Genomic DNA, 24,396 nt, shown 5'->3' with positions numbered 1-24,396 from the left:
TGGTGCTGCGCAGGCGCATTGGAAACCTCACCCACTCTGTGTTCTCCGCGTTCGCCTACGGAACCTTTGAATGGAATACTCGCGTCAACAGGGGAAGAGTACCGGAAGGGACATGTCAGGACGCTTTGGAGAAAAGGAAGAGGAGGAGTGAGGAGCCATGGCGACTGTGGCTGCTGTTTGCTGCCGTCTAGGAAGGAAAACGTTGACGCCCATCGTAACGGCTCCTGTCTGCCTCACAGAGCCCGGGATTCACGCGGGTAAAGTCTCTATATCCTATGCGCCTTTGTCATATTGCAACCGTTCCTTTAGCCCTCATTAGGTCGGTGGAGTGGTCAATGCTAGGCGAACGACGTCTGTTTTGGCAATACAGGGGTTCTCCAAGATAGGAAGGAATCTCTGATAGCCGTGACTAGTATCGTAAACATGAAGATGGCATTAGATAGCCAGTGCTTTTTTTTTTTTTCTGACACGAAGGGTGTGATGGGAGGACTTATCCAAAAAGAGGCAAGGACTTGCCTAAGTTCTCGGGTAGACTTGGTAGGGAAGGGGCATTTCCAGTCACCCAGCAGCAAATTCCAGGTGTCTGAGGTCCCACGTCAGGGCAAAATTGGGAAATGACGCCCTCAAGTCTTATTTTCTGAACTTTAATCTTCCCTGCCAATAACTACCCTCTGTAGGTGATCTGTTACTTTCCCTTGGGTATGACAATGCTTTTCTGTTGCTTCTCCCGTATTTGCGTTAAAACTTGTCTCTAACCTTGGAGTGAAGGGAAAAGAAATTTTAGGAAGTGAGCAGGTGAAAGATTTTATAGGTGGGAAAATACATGTTTTCTCCCCAAAGCCCCGGAAAGCACAATCGTCTTAAGTCTTAATCTAACTCAAATCTAAAGGTTTTTATTCAGTCGTTGTGAGTATAATGAATGTAAAACTTTTCTCTGGTGTCCCTTGATTCATCTTGCCTCAGTAAAAACAAAACCTTTCCTTAGCTGGTGAGTTAACAAAACAAATTGGTTTGTTGTTTGTTTAATTGCAGTGCTGTGGAGACTTTATTCACAATATCAACAAGGAACCAGCAATGAGGACCTGGTAAGAATTTTTTTTCTTTCTCTTTATAAGGTATTTGCAAATATGGCCAAATTCTTTGGTTAGCTATTTGAATAGAGTTCAACTGGAGTACAAAACAATATAGTAATCAGTCTGAGTTTGAAAATTATAATTTATTTATGAGTAGTCACATATTTGCATTTGCAAATATGACCAACTTCTTTAATTAGCTATTTGAATAGAGTTCAACTGGAATACAAAACAATATAGTAATCAGTCTGAGTTTGAAAATTATAATTCATTCAAGAGCAGTCACTTAAGTGAGCTTTGAAATGAGAATTCCTAGATTACTAGCAAGAAGCATGGCTTCTGTAACATTGTATTTTAATCCTGAATTGTCAGTTTAAGGCTTTAAGTTAATATATGTGCTTTGAAAATTAAAAAAGGTAGTTTTGATTGGTGCAGTAATGGCAGAAAATCCAATAAAAGGATTGTATAGAGCTTACCTGTACTTTGGCTCTCTTTTGCATTTCAAATTCAATTCTTTGTGCCCATATTCATCACATTTGGGGTGAGAGTTGTCTTAAAAAATGAGGGGTCAAATTTAAAGTTGTATACTAGGACATTAATTACAGTTTCTTGTAACCCACAGAGGGATTTTTATGGATTTCAAGTACTAGCATTGGACTTGGGCAGTAGAAGTTTTCTTGCTGTATACAAAAATAATTTGACACTAATCAGACCATACAAAGCACTTAGCACAGTGTAAAAAAGGAACATAGTTATTACATATGAGTTATTACATATGAGCTGATTGTAAGTTGGATTAAGAAAGTTTGAGGAGTTGGGAAAAAGATCTCTAGTCCCTCTGAACATCCATCTTGGTCATCTAATTCATACCATAGTTAAGAGAGTAAAGGAAATTATTAGAGCTTCTTTTAGGTCATAAATATCCCACTGAGACTATACAGAAAGCTACAGGCTCTTTCAGAAAAAGGTATACTCAGTCCCATTCATTTGAATTTTCACTTACAACTCTAGGGGTTCAATGACTTCAAAGTCATTTCTAGATTAGGATTCTCTTGAGTGGAGACAAGCCTATACTGATTATAGTAGGGAGTCATTGTGACAGAAGCATTAGAGGTACTAGTGAAAACAGAAAAACAAAAAGGCTGATACAAACTTATAAAAGCAGGCTGGGCCACAAAACTGTAGTCAGAGAACCTTATTACAGTAAGCCATGAGGGCACTGTCTTTTTATAAACATAAAAATAGTGACAAAACATCTGATAAATATAGGGATGGATTTAGGGATTGTATTAAGACTCACATATAATATCTGTTGTACTGTAAATTTTTCTTAATTTAAATCTAAGTTAAGAATGTTTAGTCAATTGCAGTGTGGGCAAAACATTTGAGGAGAGAATCACTGTAGACTTGAATTTTTTCCTCCTTATAAACTCTTTTTTCTCCAAAGATTGCATTTTATCCCAGAATCATCCTCCATGGCTTAGTTCCTCCTTAGCCAAACTAGAAATAAAATACATGTACAAAGTAAGTATGAGCTCACTGAAATCTTTAAAATGGTGAATCCTTTTCAGAACCACTTGATTTTTCTTTTACAAGCCAAGCTTTTGTATTTATTCTTCTTCAGAGTAGAAAGGATACACCTAATTCTTTGCATAGATAAATGTGGTAACCTTAAGATTTATTTTTTAACTCAAAATTAGCACATTAAAGTGTATAATGAGATTTTTTTCCCCTTTATCCTAGCCCATTACAATGGAAAATCCTTATAAGGAACCTCTTAAGAAGTGTGTATTATGTGGAAAACGTGTAGATTATAAGAATGTACAGGTGAGATCTGCTTTATTTCATTACAATACTTTGTTTTAGGATTTTGCTTCTTTATTAGTCCTAACTAAAGAGAATTAAGTCAATTTTATAATACGCTTTGTGTAGAGGCAACCATTTAGCAACTTCGTAATTTTAAATCTTACATCTGTGTATAAGGCATTGCTATTTTATTCCATCAGTAGCCCCTTGGCTCTCCCTCTTTTGCTATCATTTCAGCTCAGTGTTTCTTCCTCTTTTTTCTCTACCCCAAACATCTTTACAATAGCTCGTTATGGTACCGATTCTTAGTTGGTGGAGTTGAGAGTTTGAAAAAAACTGCCCCAGTGAAGTTGATTTCTGTATCTCAGCATCAGTATCACTGCTTCAAATATAATTTTATCTCTTATCTAGCACTCAGCAAGTTAAAAGTGGCAACTTTAGGGGAGAAAATGGTGGAGTTAAATATACTGACAGTAGTACAAAGTGATAGTTGCTATAGTGGGAGAAAAACCAAGAAACTTTAAAATGCAGCTTATTAGGAGGATAATGCATAGTGCCAAGAACAGTGCCTGGTACTGCACAGTGCTAAAGAAGAAGTCATATTAATAAAACATAAATTATAGCAAATGGCCTGATGTACCTGTACCTCCTAAAGACCTCCTTATAATCTGATATGTGATGGTGTATGAAGATCGATGAAATGTTTAGGATCTTGTTAAAAGCAGCAGTATTTCAGAAAAGTATGCATGGAAAAGTTATGGAAACAGCTTTAGCACTGAAAGAATATGCTCATTAATTTGACACATTGTATACAAATGTTGACTTTAGTAATTTCTTTAGCTTTTTATTTTCAAAGATGATCTGTTAATAGGATTAGTTCAGTATTTTAATTCATATTTTATGAAGTTGAAATTTATTAGTAAATGCTTATATGACTTCAAAGTTTTAGGTTTTTTTGAAATATATACAATTAAGGTTAAGTAATAAATATATTAACTTTTTTTTCTTTTCCAAATAAAACTCCAGCTTTTGTCCCAGTTTATTTCTCCATTTACTGGATGCATTTATGGAAGACACATAACAGGTATTTTATAGCAACCTAAATGAAGATACATCTACTGTTATATTTTCAAGTTGTGCTATACATCACTATTAGACCAGATACTAAGGATACTTTGAGAAAGCCTCCTTAGGCCAAAAGTTTTATTACTTGGCATGTCTTCTTATGCTTAGGTTTAATTATAAGCTGACAACACATAGCAAACTTGGGCTTAAAAGCTGCATTGATGTGTTGGGATATGTGATAGTCATTCCTGGACTATTGAAACTAAAGACCTATTTTATTGCTTGCAGGCCAAATTTGATCTGCCACTTGTTTTTGTAAATAGCTTAGTTTATGTATTATCTCTGGCTGTTTTGTGAGTGGAGTTGAGTAATTATGACAGAAACTGTACGGTCTGCAAAGCCTAAGATACTGTCTGGCTCTTTAGAGGTTTCCAACGCTTCAGTTGTTAATACATTTTGAATACTGGCACTCTTTATAAGTAAGAAAGCATTTCTTTTATAGGTCTTTGTGGGAAGAAACAAAGAGAAATTACAAAAGCAATTAAAAGAGCTCAAATAATGGGTAAGAGCATCTGAAAAACTTAATTGGGCTAATCAAAATTTGGTCATTGTCCTTTGTGAAGAACTTTCATTGTTTCTTTACAGGGTTTATGCCAGTTACATACAAGGATCCTGCATATCTTAAAGACCCTAAAGTTTGTAACATCAAGTATCGGGAGTGAAGGTTATCATCAATAAACTTACTTTACAGTAAGTGGTTGTATAGTGCTGTATTGACTCAAACTGTAAGACTTATTTAATAACTGTTGGGTAGAAAATTAATAGGCTAAATCTTAAACTATGAAATACTAAGTTTTTAATTCTTAATTTGAAATCTTACAAGGAAAAAGTATTTCAGGAGTGAGGCTTCCTTTCTGTACCAGTAAATGTTCATTAAAGAAAACCAATTTAAAATGTTAACTTGTTACATTTTACTCACCTGAATTAAAAAGAATTGATATTGTGGGGTTGCCACTTATATTTGGTCCCCAAATAGCTCATACAGTCTTACCACTGATATTGGGGTATAAAAAATGGAAAGGATGATTTGTATTGGAATTTTACTTTAGGCCCAGATTCTGTCAGATAAGACGGGATTTTAGGGATATGGGTACAGGAAAGTGGAATGCTTGTATAATGTATAGACCACACGACATGGTGTGGACTTGAAATTACTTAGGAAGAGTTTCTAACATGCCCTACCTTCCCCTATGCTCTAGCCTTCCACTTCCCTCCTCCTCCCAGTGGGTCTTTGCTTTGTAGAGAGGTACATGGGGATGGATAGTGGTGATGTCACACAGGACCTAACATTTATTCGTGGACTAGTTTATCTTGAAATTGGTAGTGTCCTTAAAATGATTCATAGGCAATGAATTACATCATCTTCTATTACTCCAGGGCTACAAACTAATTGCCAAAAGATGGAGAGTAATTGGTAAAAAAGTGTCCTTTAGGGACTCTCTTTTTGTTGAAAGTTGGATCATCAAACTTAATTATGGAAGTTTAGCTATGTACTAATGACCTCAGCAAGTTCCCTATGATTGAAAATTTAGGATTTCTTTCCTCAAGAAGATGGATCACTGTATAAAATGAGCTAAATACTTTTGTACCTCTCTAGAGTGTGTTGGCAAATTATCTGTATGAAGGCCCATTTAGACAAGTTTGATTAAGTCTTTGAAAAATCTCAGGCTTCAGAAGACATTTGCATGTTGACTGCTTGTTGCTTCTGCAGTTTCTGGTTTAGCCTGTTGATATGTTGGTTAGTAAACTGGCTCCACACCTGAAGAGCAAGACCAGAGAGGCAGACTACTCCAGATTGGTAAGTGGCAGCTTTAATAAGCAAAGGAACATATGAGGCTTGTCTTAGGTGGCCACAAGACGAGATCTCCATACCTACCCACCAGAATCTTAAGTTTGTGTTGAGGACTCAGCTGGGTTCAGTAATGTACACAGTTCATATGGTCTCAGCATCTTACTCTCTCAGGGCTTTGTCCTTGGCACAGTTCCCACTGTGGAAACAGTAGGCAGAGTGTATATTCCAAGGACAGGAAGGATTGAGGAGCCTCTGCCCAGGGCCAGCTTCAAGGTCATCTCTTGACATCTTCCAACAGATTCCAATTTTGTGGATTTGTTTTGGTTGCATTTAATAATCATTGATGTTGTATATCAAGTTCTATATGATTTGGTGATGTCTGTGGTTATTTTTAAATTAGGGTTCAGACTGACAGCCTATTTCCGTTCTGCCCTGCATGCCACCACAGTGCTGCTTAGGTACCCAGTAAAACAATCTCAACAGAAACTCATTTGTACAAATCATCTCTAGTTTTATTTTGGCCTTGTAAGCACCCCATGGTATCCAGTGCATGTTAACAGAGACAAAAGATGACAGTTCTTGATTCTGTGAATTTTCTCTGTCATGAATAGCAATGGACAAAGTGTGTTGTTCAGCATTTCATCCAGTGAGTGAAACATGAAGGCTTCATATAACATGCATATGCTTAATGGAAAGTTCTCAAAATTATGAAAAGACACACACACACACACCAAAAAAAACCACGGTAAGAGTTCCCTTAGCCAACTTCCACTTAACTCACTGAATTAAACTGGCACTTTACATCCTTTAAAATCATACAGAAGCCCAGGACTCTCCTAACCTATTGAGTTCTGCATTGCCAAGAGTGCTCTTTTGTTCCCAGACCTATGTCAGTTGCATTTGTAATTGTGTTGATGAAATATAAGCATTTAAGAAAAAGTTACTGTTGGAACAAAAACTAAGTAAATGCTTTGCAAAGACTTGATAACTAGCTTTAAAAAATAGTTGTCAAATTAGGTGTGGTCAGGACACTTTAGTAAGACTGGGAGTAGGAGGGTGCTATGAAATGAAAAAACCTAGTAGCATTTTGTACTTAGGTTACTTTGCAAGTTTCTTTAAATTGTTCACTTTAAAGAAACTAAAACGGAATTGTAATGATTATGTAATGGTTGCAATTTACACTGGAATTCCAATATTCTTGCAGAAAAGTCCCTGACCCTACAACAAAAGGTTGACAAATGTACACTTCTGCTTATGTTAAAATTAAATCTCTGTGATGGACATTATATATATGTACACATAGGTATGTGTCATTTCCAAGTCCCATTTTAACTGGCCTTTTCAGCTGAACAACTACTGATCCCAAGCACAGTACTCAAATTCTGGATTCACTCAATACTGTATAGAAGACTGTAGACTAGGGAAGGGAGAGATTACTATTTGTGCTGCGTTACAGTCATACCATATCAGAACTGCCAGATTTAACAAATAAAACAGGATATGCCATTAAATTTCAATTATCAGCTAAACAATGGGTAATTTTTTAATGTAAGTAATAACATTGTATGGTGTCCAGCATTTTATCTGATAACCCTAGCCATAAATGTAATATTTTTCATAACTTAAGGAATGTTAATGAGTTAGATAAAAATTAAATTTTTCATACTAACTTTAGACTTATATTGTGAAGACAAGGTTAGTTCTTTTTCCAGTTCTAAAGAGTGCTGTACCAGTTTAAAAGAATATTTACTTTTCCAACAGTTTAGTAAAAGTAGAAAAAGTTTTAGACTAAGAGCATCTGGTATTTTTAAAAGTACTTAATAAAATAAATGCACTAGGACTTACTGTGTGTAACTGCAAATCATTGGACATAGTAAAAACAACAGAAATGTTTGGCTTTACCTTTCAGCCAATGAAAAATCTTTTGGCCTAAAAGGATCAAAATGTAGGTGACTGTGGATATTCACCAGAACCTTTCATTTTTTCTATCTCTTCATCTGTTTCTGGGCTACTTGTTGTGGATGTTTTTTCTTGGCTACTACTATCAGTATCTGTTTTAAATGGTTTGTTTTGTATCTCTAACAGCCGTGACTTCTTAACTTGCCATCCATCATCTGTATCTAAAACTTTACGCTTGGTCTTTTGCAGCGCACTGCTAGCTGGACTAGGTTCAGGAATGTCTGTGTATTCCACCATTAAGGTCAGGTTGTCTACCTCATTGAGATGATGGCTGGTATTACACCGACTTTTAGAAATACGGCTATTTTTCAAGGAGATAACACATGAATGAAGAAAGTCACAATCTGGAAGAAAAGTCCGTAAAGCTTGACAAAGAAAAATGTTCTCCTGAGGGTCTTTTTGGACAACAGTCTTCTCTCCTAAGCAAAATAAAAAGAAAAGTTCAACATACAATATTTGTTCTACAAAGCTTTTGTAATATCTATTTGATAATAAAAGACTTAAAACAATTCTTTCAAACTATCTAAATTGAGAAAAATGGTGTGTATAACCCCTAATTTTAGTTTATATGCACAATATTCTAAGAGAAAATTAAAAGTCACATATTTTTAATAAGGGAATAGCATAGCTCTAACAGTACCATGTTCTTTGTTCAGGAGGATTTAAAGGTATTAATAAAACAGTTAGTCCTAAGGTGGACAAATGCATCATTTAGTGCAGCTGGCTCATCCATAGGTCACATCAGTGAGAATTTTTTTTAAAGCACAGAAGGTAGTAATGTGTGAACTTTACTTACGTGCTGCTTGAATCTGTGCTTGTTTTCTTTTTTTAATTTCTTGTTTCAGTCTGTTTACATCTGTTAGTAGTTTCTCTACTGCTTGCTCACTGTATTCTACTTGTTTGCATATATCCTGCAAAATAAAATGAGGGCATAGATCAAGTTCCAAGTCGTGCACTAAAATTCTTCACAGCATATAATGTCAAATATTTGCTTTTTTAAAAATTTTATTTCCCTGTTTTCTTGAGGAACTTAACAATAAGCAATTGTATGGTACTGCATTAAATAATACATGCTCTGCAGATGTATTCACTTCCCATTTATAGCTTTATCATACCAGTTATTTCCTTGATGAGACACAGAAATAAATGTTTAACCCACTTTGAAACAAAATACTATCTATTTTGAAATGCATGTGTATTTACTGCAAACATTTACCATTAAGAAACTGACAACAAATGAAAAATAAAAGTGACTATGTTTTACTGATATGAAAAAAAACCTATGAAATGTTAATTCCTGTTAAAACCTATTACTGAAAAGCAAACTGGCTTTATGTGTCACATTTTATGTACTAATACCCTTTGATTCAGTGATTTCATTTTGGAAATATATCAAAAATTTGTAAAAGATGTTTCTTAGAATAAAATCAAAAGTAAACTAATTTCTAGTTATGGGTAATAAGATGGTATATAGCCAGTTTTGGTGCATACTTTTTAGTATCTCACTGTATTTCTCATGAACTTGTTCACCCTGCCATGAGTTCACCAGCAACCCCTCACCAGCTTTCACCCTAGCTGACCCAAGCAGAGATGAATCACTTAGCCAACTGCCAAATTGTAGTATCTTGAACAGAAGAGATTTAAATGCAGGAGCTGTGGGTTGGCCATTGTCTGGTCAGCCAGTGGATGAATAAACAGATCTGTAGATACTATGAAGGAAACCAATTGCAGACCCAAAGGGAGAAAAAGTTCTGATGGCACTCCAGCTCCTGGCTCCAGTTAGTTCCTGAAGCTCAGCTGCTCTCTGCCTACAGTTCCTGTTAATATAGCTCTACATTCCCTATTTCACCCAAGTTGGTATTTTTATCGTAGGAGTTCTAATATATTGCTCAATGAAATACAATGCCATTAAAAATGATATATGGCAACACAAATATAAATCATGACACAAATTTCTATGTCTCCACACTGTCAACTGAAAAAGCATGTATACATGAGGGAAAACTAGAGACCAGCAAGGTAAAAATAGTTTAGCTACAATGGTGTAATTCAGTTTTCTAGGTTATCATTCATCTGAAAAAATAGTGTAGGATATTAGTAGTGTGCCACAGTATTAACCCCATTTTTCTTAATGTGCTATATTGATAAATATGGTGGCCATGGATTATACTACTCAGATGTCTATTTGGAGGAAGCATAGTTAATTAACACCCCAGCTACCATCCTTTTGAGTCCACTACTGTGTTTGTGCTTAGTATACACTTCCCTTAAGCAGCTCTTAGCCAATACTAAGCACAGTGGAGGTACTCAAGTCCATTCCTGTAGGTCAACTTTGCTTAAAGACTCCCCATCAGCCTAGCTGAAACTCTTGTGGCTCTGCAGTCTAAGGCTCCCGAACCAAATGTCCTCCCTTACCTGTCTCCCTTTTCAGATGTAAGACTTGCACTAAAGTTTCCCTGCCTGCTCTTGTTTCCCCCTTTATCTTTTTTAGGCCCAGTTCTTTTGTATGTCTAATCCCATCTTGATGTCTGCTTCCCAAAGGACCTGAACTGACACAATGAAATTGAACTTAGTACTGTGGTAGACTGTTCCATTCCCAAATAGTGCTTCCCGTTAATCCTGTAAAAGCCTGTTGCCATGACATCCTCTGGCGAATGAAACGTGAGTGGAAGTAACATGCCAGCTCTGACCAAAATTGCTAAGCTGCTATGAATTTTTACCACCTTTCTGCTCTTTTCTCTTTGGCATCAGAAGAGCATGTCCGACATAAGGGCTGCTCCTTCAGTCTGGATTGTACAATGAGAATGACAATTTAAAACAGCTGCAGCCAAGACATAAAGTGAGAGTAAATTTCTATTTTTGTAGGCCACTGAGATTGAGGTCTTATTACTGAAGCTAAACTAATACAAAAATACAAATCTAATCAAATGAAAGGTTATCTCTAAAAAATTGTGACCAACTTGATAGGAACTCTAGAAGTAGTCATTACGTGTTTGACATATTAACTTACCTTTAATTCCTCTTGTAAAGAAGCATACATTTCATTTATCTTATGTACCTCCTTTAAAGATCCATCTTCTGTAAAAAATTCAGGGCTGTAAAAAATAACCATTTTCTCAAGCAAATATACAGACTCACTTTCATGATAAAATGAAAAACTTATTTGTAGTTGAGGACCAATGGAAGATGCTTTTTTCTGGCTTTGTAGGGACCAGTAATCTTGTCAACCTAATTGAATACAGTAAAACCAAATCAGAAAACCTAGTTCATCTATCTTCACATTAGCAAACTTTTTAGCCTCCTGAGTTCTACTGCTAGCCCTAAAATAAGATTAAGTAAAAAGAGATAAAGACTGAAGAAAGAAGGGGGGAAAAGGTTTCTTTCTTGACAGGGGGTTGGTCCATTTTTAAAATATTTTACTGAATTTAAGTCATCATCTCTTTAAAGAGGCAACATTATTTTATAAACCGCAAAGGAAAAATGCTAAGGCATGGTTTGGAGAACATCCCAATTTGAGGTAAATGTAAAACTAAGCATTTTAGAATCAATGAAATGTGGTATTCAATTTCTAAGACACTGTTAAGCACTGTGGGAACACAAAAATAAAATCTAGTTCCTACTATCAGGAAGTTTATACTTTTGTGTCATACAGTACCAGTGTTATTATTTCTGACATTAATTATTCCCTTAATGATCACAAAAAAATTATAGCTTAGCAGCTTATAGTATGAGTCTCAAGGCTTCATTTTTTGTCTATTTAATATCCAGTCTAATTACATGCCTTTAACCTTAACTGCTGCCTTAGGAAATTATTAATTCGAGGCTAGCTACTTATTCTTAGAATAAATATGTAAAAATATGCAGGATATACAACCACACTTGCCTCTCTTCTGTATTTTATAAATGGACAAGTGCTAGAAAAAATTATGAAAATAAAAATAGTCTGGTTTACTTCAGTAATATAGTCATCAGTCAGTATTTCTTTCATTTTTATTTTGTGCTTGTGTAATACAAAAATTAATTTCAAAAATTGAATAGGAGTAAGTTCAGTGGGGAAGTAGCTGAAGAATCTCACCTGTGTGTTTTTACTGCTCGGCTAAAACCAGCAGACATACAGGAACCTGATACAGTTTTATAACCCAGTTGTTCGGACATGCCCAGATTGGCCACCACTAATGGTATCCTGTAGAAAAGTCTGAAGAAATAAGGTTTTAAAATATAAACAGGATAAAGTGGTAAAGATACCTCAAGACAAATGCTGGGCATAGAAGCCACAGGGCATAAATCTGCAAAGAAGTAAAAAGCTAACCTTTTCAAATATGGCTTCTCTCTCACTTACCAACTTTACGTTTCCCTGTAAGGCCCCGGAAGATGGCTGGTTAGCCAGAGACGGGTAAGATTCCTCAAGGGAGGAACAACCTAAGACAGGCACAGTCGCAGGGGGGCCATCAGGTGAGAAATTGGGGATCAACAGAGGTGAGGCTTAGAACCTCACCCCCGCTGTTCTGAGAGAAATCTTCTGCATCCGTGGATGTTTTGTTGCCCTTGTCTAGCTTGGAGTAATACTTAGTCTATAGGCACAGACCTGATCATCTACATTTGCCCTCTTACAGCACTAAATTATGTTTTCTACCTTTATCTTGCATCTACCTACCACTTCAGCATTTTATTTAAAAAAAAAAACAAGGGAGAAATGTGGGATTCACATATAAATCAAGTATAAAAATCAAATGAATAATCATATCTGACTTGATTGTTTATAGTTCATGATCAAAACCGAAAGTTTCTGTGATGACTGCCCTTGCACTGTTCACCATGTAAGAACTTATTCACTATGTCAGAACTTGTTCACCATGTAAGAACTTGTTCGTTATGGAGACTGTTGAGAATTAGGCTCGGAGTTGATTAATGATAGTGCATTAAGTCCCCTATATAGAATTTTATTGTTAACAACCATTTGATAAATAAATATGAGAGATGCCCTCTCAAAAAAAAAAAATTACGAAGTTACTGCATGCTGTTTCCTCATCAAAAGGAAAGTTGCAGAACAATCTTTTATTTTGTTTACTACCTAATACACAATACTCAATAAATATTTGTAGAATAAAAAAATGTATGTATATAAACAGGATAGTGAAAATTAGTAACTACGTGTTACTATCAACTACCTTTCTCCTACAAGGTTAAACAACAAAAAACTCATTCCTTACTATTTATCCAAGATAGAATATACTGACTTGAGGCAAATGTCTTTTAAACATTGCGATATGTGCAAACATTAAGATAATTGTGTGAAAAAAATATTTTAATGGCTATTTTCACTGATTAGCACATGTAAAATAAGGCAATATTATGGAGATTTAGCCTATCTTCCATGAATAAAACTAATCTTGGCCCTCAACTTAATTCTCATGTTCCATGAAAATGCTTATATAACCTGTGGGGAGTTCCTGTTAATTCATTTTGGTGGATCAAGAACTACTTTCTTCTTTGTAGAGGTTATAGAAAAAACACTCAAGTACCCATGCTTAAGTTCTACATTATATCCCTTAGTAACCAATATCGAAAGCACATGTATTTTTTCCACCTTAGAATAAATAATGGCAAATCCTTAGTGCCAAAAACACAAGTCATGACTCCATACTGGTCTTCTCTTTTCCTTATCTCACCTCACACTTCCCATCTCTAAAGAATAGAGGGAAGACAGACTTCAGAGGGTTATTGTGACAATCTAATGCAACGCTATGTGAAAATTCTTGGAAAGCTGCAAAAGTACAATAGAAACATTGGGCATATTTTTCCACTGGCTGAAGATAGCCCACGACTAGCCAACATTTACCCTTTCTGAGGTTTATATAAGGCATGCTCCAGCCGATGAGTAGAGCAGCTTTCTGTTATTATACTTGGTGTTAACAGCAGAAAGACAAGTTCCTGGCTTGAAAGATATTGTTGTAAGTTTTTGTGAAGCAGTCTCTCTCTAAATGTCATGACCTGGTCTGAATGACGCCGGAATTTATACCAACCAACCACATCCTGAAAGAAAATAGAGGAAAGTATCAGGTGTGTATCTTAATGGTTAAAATTATTACTTGTCTGACTGTCATAATTAAGCAGTAACTTCCACAATCTTAAAAGTGGTTTTCTTAATATCTAGCAAGATTTGGGGCATATATAAACAAAGTATCCATTTAAGTACACATTTTACTTTTGTAAAGTATACACACTGACTTGCAGTTAAATTACTCTCCAGTTCCTTACAGGGCTGTGATTTTATTCAACAGAGATTGCAGAAAAAAACAATCAACTTCCTCTAGTTTCTTTTATGGCATTGGGTATCTTAAAATCTTAGTCTTTAGTCAAAATTTAAATGAAAACAAGTCAGTGAAAACAAGTTAATTTTCCTGTATGGAAACTCGGTTTGTTAAATTAGCTGAACCCAATAGCTCTGAACTGACATCTATGTGGGAATGATATCATCTATCCACAGAATTGGTTTCAATATTGATTAAGATCATATGAAAGAATTTTGTGAACTGAAACATGCTAAACATATGTTTTTGATTTAGTAAACCTTTCTTTTTTACAACTGGAAAAATAAGTCTCATCTACTGAAAACAGTAATTATTTTTTTAAAAAGGCAAACACTGCCTAGAAATCTATCTGTAACAGTTTCAGCAACTGAGTTTTATATTTGTACATCTGAACTGAGAAAATTTACTGAATCTATTTTTACTTTCAACTTAGAGATCAGAAAGTTTTAAAAGGGAAAAAAAATACCCAGAAAAAAATCTGTATTTGGGAAAAACATTTCTTTTGATCATTCACCAAGTTTTAACTGAACACCAAGTAGCTGTGGCGGATTCAAAATAGGGGCTGTACAGGAAAACATCCTGAACTACAAACGATATTAACTGCAGTGATGTAAAAGAACAGTAATGGATTAAGTCCTAGAATAAATGTACTGGGAAGGCAGTACCTTAATGTAAATTTTTGTAAGTTAAAAACGGTGGGAATGTAGAAAAGGAAGAGGTCAGTGTTAATTAGAATAGCCAAGGGAAAGGACGAGAATAAGATTAATATTTCTAATGACTAGTTTTACTTTTAGAGCAATCCCTTTGATTTCTGGAAAGAACAAGCCTTCCCTCACCTACCTTGTAGGGCACTGTGAAGATAAATGCTGCTTAAAAGTTTTGTCAAAGTATTACTATTACATGTTCTCAGGCACTGAAAATAATATATTCAATACCAAAAAAGAAAAGGTAAATCAAGAAATACCTTTTTGACACTTGACAATATTTTCTTTGCTGCTTCCTCATTTATTTCACCAGAAGAATTGTAAAAGCTGTAAAAGCCAAAATTAAAGGTACTTCAAATAAGCTAAAAATACAAATGATTTTATTAACAAACACTTCTAATTGTACTCATAACCCAACTACCCTACTTGCCTGTCATGTGGAGTTCAAAATAAATAGTGGAGAAAGTTCTCAAATTAACAGACTTAATGTGGTAGAAATGAGGTTCATAAACATGAAAAAGGAAAAGGAATGGAGAAACTTCAAGAGGTAAGTGAGCATCACATTTTTTTAACCTAAAACAAAACAAACTATCCACTAAATACAGGTATTTGTAAATTCACATAGCCAGTACACAATTCATTCATAATTTACTTATTAAAACTTTTTATAATATTGATACATTCAAAAAGAATATGTAATATGAGTAATGAGGCACAGTAACAAAAGACAATTATTCATTGCTAATTCCAAAGGCTATAATTTTCCAAATTTGGAGAAATGTTTTAGGAGTTGATAGGTTTTGTTTTTGTTTTTTTGGGGGGAATAGGTACTGCTTTAGTTTAGTGGTCTTTGTTCTGTAGTTGGAATGCAGGGAGAATTGCAAGATAATTCTACAAGATTCTAAAGTGTTTACTTCTAGCTTTCTTTCCCCTCCAATAACAGGGATTGCAAATAGTATTTTCCTCAATTTAACATTCATTGAGATCAATAATATTCTTTTCTATGATGGTGAAATACGTGTTATGCAAAGCCCTTTACAAGTAATATTCAATGTAATGGACTTTTACTGGTAAACCTAGTTTGTATACTGATAAAATATTTAGTTATATAAAACTGAAAAAATACATCCTAATAGGCAATGTATTTTTTCTTTTTCACTTACAAAGACTTACATTGAAAGTTTTCCATCAAAAACTTTTAATGGGGAAATAGTGTTCTACCTATCTAAAGGGAATGTTCAAGCAAATCAAAACAAATTTCTCTAATTTATCTACTCCTTTAATTCAACATGAATAATCTAAATACAAGAATTTATTCCTGTATTTCTCTACGGTGGTCCACTTCTGAGCTTCTCAAGTTGGGGCATAAGGCAATACACCAGGGTGTATAAGAAATAACAAAGATAACACGTACATCTTCTGTGTAAGCAATGACTTTACATGAAGTTTCTGGGAAAGGGACATTCTTATGCAGAAAGATATATTATGCAGAATTCATGTTAAACTGCATAATTTTAAAAAAGTGACTAAGTTTTAGGCTTCAATGGGCATGTTCCAGTACTCCCCCAAGATTCCTGAAGTAAGGGAATCAGTGTATTTCAGTGGAAAACTTTGAGAAGCAATGTATTAGAGCACAATTGGCAAACTTTTCCTGTGCAGGGCTAGGCAGTAAACACTCTGGGCTGTGTTGGAGACAAAGTCTCTGTTGCATATTCCTCAGTTTTTTTCTTTTTTTTTTTTAACAACCCGTAACACATTAACTATTCATTGATGGGGGCCATATAAGAACAGGCAGTGGGCCACACTTTGCCACCCTCTTAAGTAGAACATAAAACTGGGTATTAGAGTTTATTCAACTTGGACTCCAAGAAGTATAGTATCAGAAGACTTTGTTTTTAATATGTTCACCTATATTATTTAAAACACAGAAGAAACAACATGGTATGCTGTTGGATTAGAACTCAAGAAACCCTGCTTCTTCTACCTACCATTACAAAGTGTGGCACTGGTTAGATCATGAACATATTAGGCACATTACTTTGTTGTTAAGGGAAAATGAAATGTGTAGTTAACTTTTTTGAATGACAGCTTTTTCTGGTAGGGTCTCCTCATGCCACTCCCCCATCCTCTCCCCACAGTCTCATACAGCTGAAAGGCTGAGGCATGGGTTTCTCACCCCTGGATCAGATTGATTCCTCAGCTTAAAAGACTCCTGCTAAATTTGTCTATTTAAGGAAGCTGCCAGAAGATACTGAATCACTTTTTTTCCCACTCTCCTGTCCTAATCTTTTGCTGGTTCAGAGTCTCTCAAGGAAGTATTTTTATGAGTCTCCACCAAGAATCCCTCAATCATTCAACAATATTTTTATGTATCTGTAAGGCACTATAGGAGCTGTGTTCCTCTTTCTAGAACAGCAGTTTCAGACCACACAAAGCCTTTATTTCTGTCATCCCCTGCCTGGATCTTTCTCATCTTAACCATACCCTCCACTGCAACTCTTACACAACCTTAGTGATGTGTACATACGGTGTGACTGTATGATAGCAATGCCAATTTTTCATGTACAATTTATATAAATTATAAAGCTGCTTCACAAAAACCACATCATGTGGTTATAGACATTCACTTTATGAAAATTCATTTGTGTACTTATTCTGTATATATGTTATATCTCCATAAAAAGGTTTTAAAAATATAACCTCTTAGGGCTAACAGTACTACCATCTGTAGGACTGACGGTGCAAGTTTTTACCCTAGAAAAGCAATAGGAAGCAGGTTAGATAAAGCACCTAACCAGTTAACAGACAAAAGACAACATTTAAATATACGGTAAGTGAGGAAACATGATGAACTGGAATAAAAGGGCAGAAGAAAGGGCTGCCATTGATTTATGAGAACGTGTTACTGAGTTCATAATATGCAATGAGGTGATTGGTGTGAGAAGGAAATGCAATCCTCAAGGTAAACTGGTACCTGGGAGAGGCAGTGGAGACCAGCTAAAGCAAGCATATAAATACAGAGAAAGAACTATTAGCCAGGGCTGAAGTGAACAAGTGAATTTTCAGGTATTTAAAAAAAAGTTTTCATTTTAATCAGTACCACTATGCATATAACTGGTAACTAAGATATTCTGTTAGTTTTAAAAGTTACTGCAACTTGAAGAGAATAATTTTCACAATGAATCTACTTTCTCATACTACTCACCTAAAAAGCTGATAGCATGGAATGTATTTCTGAATATCTGGAAAAAAAGAATTTTTAGTTATGATTATATTAATTATCACCCGAATAACATGTACTGAGCACTTCATGTTAGGAAGTACTTCACCATTATCTCACTTAATTCTCATGGCAAACCTGAAATAGATGTTATCATTCCCTTGGCTTTAAAGGTGAAGTAACAGGTGAACTGATTAAGCTGCTCAGCCAAGCCAGAATTCAAACCAATGCCTCAGTCTTAACTAGAATTCCATATTCCTTCTACATAGGTTTAGTAACGAGAACACAAAAGATAAATTCAAAGTTGCTATATTTTCATGGAGTCCCAAAAAAGGTTATGTTCTAATTTTATTCAATTGATAAAAACAGCTGTTAAAAAGGATTCCCTCTTGTTATTTCAAGTAGTAGTTTCACAGAGGACTTGTCGGTGTTAGCTGCAGACTGGAAAAAAAAAAAAAAAGCCAACATCTTCTGGAGGTGAGTTATTCTCTTGTCAATAGAAATACATCTGCATTCTGGTAGCTGCATATGCTGTGCAAAACAGATTAAACTGTATTGTGTGAAACATCATTACAAATCTTGTAAGTATCAAGATGAACAAGGTGTTTCCTCTTACATTCCAAACCTTCAGATTTCTCAATATTCAGTAGGGTATAGTAAGAGAAGTGAAACATCCCTATCTGTTAACACAGAAACTTATCAAGAGAACACAAGTTCTTCTGGGCATCCCACTTTCAAGTGTTCTTTGGACAAGAATCAAATTTTACTGGACAGCATTTAGCAGATCACTGTAACAGTAATCACCTGTTTCAGATACTCCTGTAAAATGTCCTATTGGTACGTCTCTTCCTTGAAGAAACCGTAGACAGATTACTAGAAAGTTTGTTAGTCATCTAAATCAAAGACATCAGTTTGATTATGGAGAATTTGTGAATCTTCAGCTAGATGAGGACATCTAGTATCAAACTGCTGTTGAAGAATCATTTCTAGTAAATACCTGAAGTCTATAGACATTTCTGCATCTTTGTATCTGCGAGCACCATCTTTAAGGAGAAAATCTCATGAAGTCACCATTTCAATAACTTGACTATGTATATTAATAAAAGTAATTCAGTCTATTAAAAAGAAGGAAAAGCGGTCATCCTCTTTAGATATTTTTCTTTTAGCAAATGAACGTTAGCCTCAGGTAAATCCTGCCTGAGAAAACACCGGAAATAGTCTTTATAACTGATAGCCAGTCAGACATATTCTAATGTAAATAGGGAAAATATAAAAATGATGAGGATCTCATTAATTAAAGCAATGCAGTAGTTCTAATTCTGAGATTTTGCCTGTTAGCATCTGTTTTAAAGTAATCCAACATTTTAAAATATGTGAGTAAATACTTAAGTGTTCCTACAGCACTTGCCTGAAACCTCAAAGCTTAGCTTTGTTTAGGAATAATGAAGTTGTTCAATATATGGCTGCTTAATTAAATCTTCAAAATATATTAGATACTTTAGGTGGCATGCCAATTACAACTCAGAAAAAAAATGCCCTAAGGGCTTGCTTTTAAAGTTGTCTGAGCAGGAAAAAAAAAACATTAAGAAAGTAAAATTACAAACTGTATAAGCATGTGTAACATATGACAAAGGCCAATTCCCTTAAGTTATAATATGGTATTACAAATCAATAAGAAAAAACCTAACACCCTAGTAGAAAGTCAAAGCATGGAACACACCTATCCTTTTCAAAGGGAAAGGCCCCCCTGCTAAAAAATTTAAATCATAAACAATATCATTTGTAATCAAGAAATGCAAATTATAATGCTATTTTTTTCTTATAAAATTGACAAAGATTAAAAGATTTGATAATACCTAGTGGTGATAAGAGTATGGGGACGTAGGCACTTCTACATATTATAGAGGAGTCTCAGATGGAATGACTTTTCCGAAAGGCAGTGGTCTAACAATTTGACTTTCAGACATACTCAGAAGCACAAAGATATACACTATATAATATTAATTGTTACACTATTTTGTATTAACAAAAAATTCATAGCTGGTTAAATAAATTATAGTACATTCATACAGTGGAAATATGAAGCCATTAGAATGAATGACAAACTATACACATTGATACTATTCTGCACTAATGATATAGTGGAGATATATATCATATATAGTATGATCCCCATTGTATGAATAAAAGTATATACACATTTATACATGTGTATATTATGTGCACTGTGAATGAGTAAAGATAAATATGAAATCAACAATGGTTACCACGGGAGACTAATGAGAATCAATTTAAATGTACTTCATATACTTTATACACATATACCACATTTACATACATATATGAATACATAGAAGTTTACATAGTTTAATTTTTAACCTTTAAAATGGCAGACAAAAGAATACAATCACTATGAGTATAATATACCACATTTACATACATATATGAACTAATACATAGAAGTTTACATATATATAGTTTAATTTTTAACCTTTAAAATGGCAGACAAAAGAATACAATCACTATGAGTATAAAGGACATAATCTTTCTGGAAAGCAATTTGCTAATACAGATCAAGAACCTTAAAAATGTTTGTTCCCTTTGAACAGTGAACCATTAAACATGAACCATTAAAATAAAACGAATGCAAGAGACTGTCAGTACTACTATTCACAGGAAATTGATCTGTAATAGATGCAGCATAATATATACATATGAAGATGTTCATTGTAGTATAATTTATGATAATGAAAAATTGGAAAACCCTGACTATAATTTATTTATTTAATGGACTGCTGAAGTCACATAGAACTGTAAGAATAAGTGAGGCCATAGAGAATACAACACAGTTATGAAAAACCCTTACAGGACTATTTAACATGGGAAAATTGTCACAACACAGTATGATGTCATGATACTAATTTTTTTATAAAGTACACCACCAGTTTTGTTTAAAAAAATATACTTAAAAGAACCGGGTATGCTAGATAATCAGAAAACTCTTTATATATTTTAAAGCTCCCTCCCCTTTTCTCTTGTTTTCCTGAAAGAACAGGTGCCACCAGCTGCAGCTGCTTCACCACCCACTCCTCAAACCCTTTGCAACTGGGCCCTTTCCCCACCACACTCCAGAAATTATTTACGGTTTTTGTTATCTAACCACTGAGTTTTTTCAGTTCTCATCCTATGACTTTTATGCATTTAACACTTTCCGCCAAAATGTTTAATCTTCTTTCTTCATGTTGCTCACTGGTTCTTTCCCTTTTTGCTCAGCCACCTTCTTGCCACTTAAATATATGAAGGTGCCATTTCATCCTTGATATTTGTTCACAGTAAATTTACCTCTTTCTATGTCCCATACTGTTTTTTGCTTTAGGCCAGGGCCATAATATGGAGAAATGAGTGCAATATATTCTTTGGAAATAAATTTTTGTGTCTATTTTTTTAACTGTTGAAAAGGCAATTTATGCTGATCCTTTTAAGCATAATACTATTAAAAACAGGAGACACAGAAATAAGTGACTCACCAATTGTATAAATAACTTCAACATCATCCATTTGGGAATCAGTAATGCTATTCTTGGCTTCGCCTTTCACTTCCCCAAAGAGAAAACCTTCCTATGAGGACAAAAATAAGCAGTATATGGAATATACTGTCAGAATTACCAGTTACTTACCTTACCACCAATTCCCAAATATTTTACAATGTAAGCAAGTGTGTGCTACCAGCTGAGGGGCACATGCAAGAAAGACCAGGCACACCTTCCAGTTTAGTTGGGAAACATGAACCATTAAAATAAAATGAATGCAAGAGACTGAAAGACTACTGTGACTTTAGCAAACTTGGACTGTAAAAGGTTTAAAGCCAGAAAGGAGTACACAGAGTTTAAGGAACAAGGAGTAGAGCCTCGTCTTTGGAAGAGAAGGCTCCCACTTGTAAGGAAATCATAAATAGATAGGAATAGCGTCAGTAATGGAACATTCCATATGACTAGCCATGGACTCTGGTTAATGGCATGCGCTTCTGGGAACCTGTGGAGGCCTCTGAGCTATGAAACGACACAATGATCTGTGCTTTTAGATTAAAAGTTGGGCAATATATTCATTATCAGAGTCTACTTTCTAAAAGGAGATCCATGGGCCTCGGTCCTTTGGTTCTTGCCTCAAGCAGTGGCATTTCTTTGAACTTTGGAGAATTGAAGTATTTCTCTTGGCACATCTAAAGACCCAAGGTGCTTGATAGAAGATGTAGATTTTTATAGTTAGTTAAGACTGCTTTTTTCTTTTTCATTTCATTAATAGAAGAGCACAAAAGGAATAGTTTCCACAATGTGAGTCTTTACTGGAATCAAGGGGGAACAATCTACAACTCTAGTATTCTAGACAAACCCCGGGAAAGAAAGCAGGGACAATGGAAGTCTGACTACCCTGAAAAGCATCTTTTTAAACACTTTAGGAAAAAGATCTAACAAGGGCCTAACACTGTGGTACCTGCAAGGGCTAATCCTTTTTAAGCTACAGAGGACTTAAGTACCCATTCTGTTCATATTTACCCGAAGAAATTCCATAATTCCCAGGGCCACACACATTTTACATCATCATATATTTGCTCTTATTAATTTACAGGGTCATTTAAAATTGCATACATAAACGATATCAATTCCGACCTTTTTAGTACTGCGCCAAAAAATGATTCTGGTTAAGACAGACCTTATATTATAAAAAGGATGCAAAATTTTCTCATAATTACCAGCCTTTGTCGGTACGTATTCTCTAAACTGTATTTGTAAGTTACTAAGCACTTGAAGACACTACTAGGTTCAAAGTTTTACGGTGTTTTTTAAATTTTATAAGTTTTTAAAAAAATAGTCACAATACTGTATTTTAAGAAACTACTTCACTAAATTCGTCTGGAGATTTCTGAACCTATGTAAAAGTATGAAATGAGCATTTAAATATATGAGGATAAACTTAAATATTTAAATAACTCGATGCCCCAGAAAAAAAACTAGATGAGGCCTTACAATTTAACAAATTTGATACCAATGCAAACAAGTCTGCTATCCGATATATCAAATGAAGCTTCTTTATTCACTAAGAGTTCCCCCAAAACTGTTAGTGGATGCATCATCTATTATTCCCTTACCATCCTACCATTTCAACAAGCATGCACACTAGCTGCTGTGCATAAAAAAATTAGGATGTCTTGGAAAACCACTGCCTGTAGTAAGAGAAACAAACTTTACCGGCAACCTTCCTAGGGGTAGCGGCAGAACGCTGTGAACTTTCCATCCATTCACAGCCAAGTTTAACCAGAAAAGGGTGTGTGTATGTATGTCGGGGTAGGGGTAGGGCGGGGTGTTGAAACAGACGTCGGGGCACGGAAATCAACCCTGTGACAAGAGGGGGCTAATCCTTTAACGACCTGGAGGGGGCGGCGCCCGCAGACGGCCCTGGGGCGAAGGCTTCAGACCCGAGCGCGGCGAGCAAGCGCTGCGGCGTCCGGCAGCTCGCGGGCGGGGACCCGGGCCACGGGGCGAAAGGGCGCCCGCGCGCAGAGCCTCTTCCGAGGCGACACCGGATCCCGTCCCGCCCCTCGGCTCACCGTGTCCGAATCGGTGTTGAGGTGCTGGAAGGCGAGCGCGCCGAGCACAAAGCCGGACAGCACCGCCGACGTGCTCTCGCCCTCCATGTTTCCGTTGCTGCAGCGGCGAGGCGGGGCCGGCGCCGGCGCACTGGCGGGCAGGGGACGCGGGCGCCCCCTGGTGGGGCGGAAGCGGCGGGCCGGCGCTCAACTCCGCTGCGCGCTCGCGGTGCCGCTTGGCTTCTGCTGAAGACCGCGCGGAGCCGGCTGTTCTGAGTGGACACCTCCGCAGAGGGCGTCGAGCGCGTTTGGGTGGCCAGCTGCTGATGAGGGGCCCGTGGCATATATGTACAAAGCTACCAAAAATGAGCACTGCTGACAGAATAGAAGCATTGCTTTGTGACGCTCACAATGGAAATGCCTCATTTACGGTTTTCAAAATGCATGATACTGCCCTTCACCCATTGAAACTTCTACAATAGTAATACCCGTTTCAGAAAGCGTTCTTTTCTAGAACTCTTCAGCGATGTTCTGCCGCCCGCGCGCGTGTGTGTGCGTGTGTGTGTGTGTGTGTGTGTGTGTGTGTGTGTGTGTATCCGTGTGTGGTGGAGAGGGGTGTGGGATTAGAGGTGGAGGTTCTTTGTTTTTTTGCTTTTAGAAAATCCAGGCCTCAGGTTAATTTAAAGAACATCCAAATTTTTATCATCATTCCTGTAGTTGAATGACAGGTATGCCCATGTTGGGTTAGATTATTTGATATAAATTAAGTGGTGTGAGAAGACCAAGGCTTGACAATTTTCCACACACCATATGTTAAGTTAC

The 24,396-nt window shown here is 35.9% G+C and overlaps 2 protein-coding genes and 1 pseudogene across 7 annotated transcripts; 2 read left to right on the top strand and 1 right to left on the bottom strand.

Annotated features, from left to right (window-relative positions):
• The first annotated feature begins 119 nt into the window (after nucleotides 1–119).
• MRPS18C (mitochondrial ribosomal protein S18C) lies at nucleotides 120–8,277 on the top strand. 5 transcript variants are annotated; one of them, XR_005062077.2, is made up of 8 exons: nucleotides 120–257; nucleotides 1,033–1,085; nucleotides 2,817–2,900; nucleotides 3,906–3,963; nucleotides 4,447–4,506; nucleotides 4,590–4,694; nucleotides 5,716–5,802; nucleotides 7,945–8,277. XR_005062077.2 is itself a non-coding variant. In XM_017655443.3 (7 exons), exons 1-6 carry the CDS (start codon nucleotides 158–160, stop codon nucleotides 4,664–4,666), a joined length of 432 nt encoding a protein of 143 aa, XP_017510932.3. In that variant the 5' UTR covers nucleotides 120–157; the 3' UTR covers nucleotides 4,667–4,694; nucleotides 7,945–8,277. The 5 variants fall into 5 exon arrangements, 4 of the variants coding, with proteins under 4 accessions (XP_017510932.3, XP_073093472.1, XP_017510931.3 ...); XM_017655443.3 differs by lacking the exon at nucleotides 5,716–5,802; XM_073237371.1 differs by lacking the exons at nucleotides 4,447–4,506; nucleotides 5,716–5,802.
• ABRAXAS1 (abraxas 1, BRCA1 A complex subunit) lies at nucleotides 6,287–23,901 on the bottom strand. 2 transcript variants are annotated; one of them, XM_017655441.3, is made up of 9 exons: nucleotides 23,596–23,901; nucleotides 21,518–21,608; nucleotides 17,976–18,012; nucleotides 15,031–15,097; nucleotides 13,595–13,788; nucleotides 11,831–11,950; nucleotides 10,766–10,850; nucleotides 8,552–8,666; nucleotides 6,287–8,174 (listed from the first exon to the last, which is right to left on the bottom strand). In XM_017655441.3, exons 1-9 carry the CDS (start codon nucleotides 23,680–23,682, stop codon nucleotides 7,735–7,737), a joined length of 1,236 nt encoding a protein of 411 aa, XP_017510930.3. In that variant the 5' UTR covers nucleotides 23,683–23,901; the 3' UTR covers nucleotides 6,287–7,734. The 2 variants fall into 2 exon arrangements, with proteins under 2 accessions (XP_017510930.3, XP_036877019.2); XM_037021124.2 differs by lacking the exon at nucleotides 21,518–21,608 and having other exon boundaries at nucleotides 23,596–23,900.
• On the top strand, nucleotides 18,081–20,635 carry LOC108394107 (E3 ubiquitin-protein ligase RNF138 pseudogene; annotated as a pseudogene).
• Nucleotides 23,902–24,396: the final 495 nt, after the last annotated feature.

This window comes from Manis javanica, chromosome 5 (assembly GCF_040802235.1).
Source record: "Manis javanica isolate MJ-LG chromosome 5, MJ_LKY, whole genome shotgun sequence".
Taxonomy (NCBI): domain Eukaryota; kingdom Metazoa; phylum Chordata; class Mammalia; order Pholidota; family Manidae; genus Manis; species Manis javanica.
The sequence above is the reverse complement of the archived record's forward strand: the minus strand, read 5'-3'. Positions and strand labels throughout refer to the sequence as shown.

What these genes read in the sequence shown, in the direction of transcription:
- MRPS18C (XM_017655443.3), top strand. Translation starts at nt 158, where the DNA reads ATGGCGACTGTGGCTGCTGTTTGCTGCCGTCTAGGAAGGAAAACGTTG. An exon ending in AGAGCCCGGGATTCACGCGG is followed by an intron (nt 258 to 1,032) that starts GTAAAGTCTCTA and finishes GTTTAATTGCAG; the next exon opens with TGCTGTGGAGACTTTATTCA. An exon ending in TAGATTATAAGAATGTACAG is followed by an intron (nt 2,901 to 3,905) that starts GTGAGATCTGCT and finishes ATAAAACTCCAG; the next exon opens with CTTTTGTCCCAGTTTATTTC.
- ABRAXAS1 (XM_017655441.3), bottom strand. Translation starts at nt 23,682, where the DNA reads ATGGAGGGCGAGAGCACGTCGGCGGTGCTGTCCGGCTTTGTGCTCGGC. An exon ending in TGAAGTTATTTATACAATTG is followed by an intron (nt 18,013 to 21,517) that starts GTGAGTCACTTA and finishes CTTTTTTTCCAG; the next exon opens with ATATTCAGAAATACATTCCA. An exon ending in TATTGTCAAGTGTCAAAAAG is followed by an intron (nt 13,789 to 15,030) that starts GTATTTCTTGAT and finishes ATTTTCTTTCAG; the next exon opens with GATGTGGTTGGTTGGTATAA.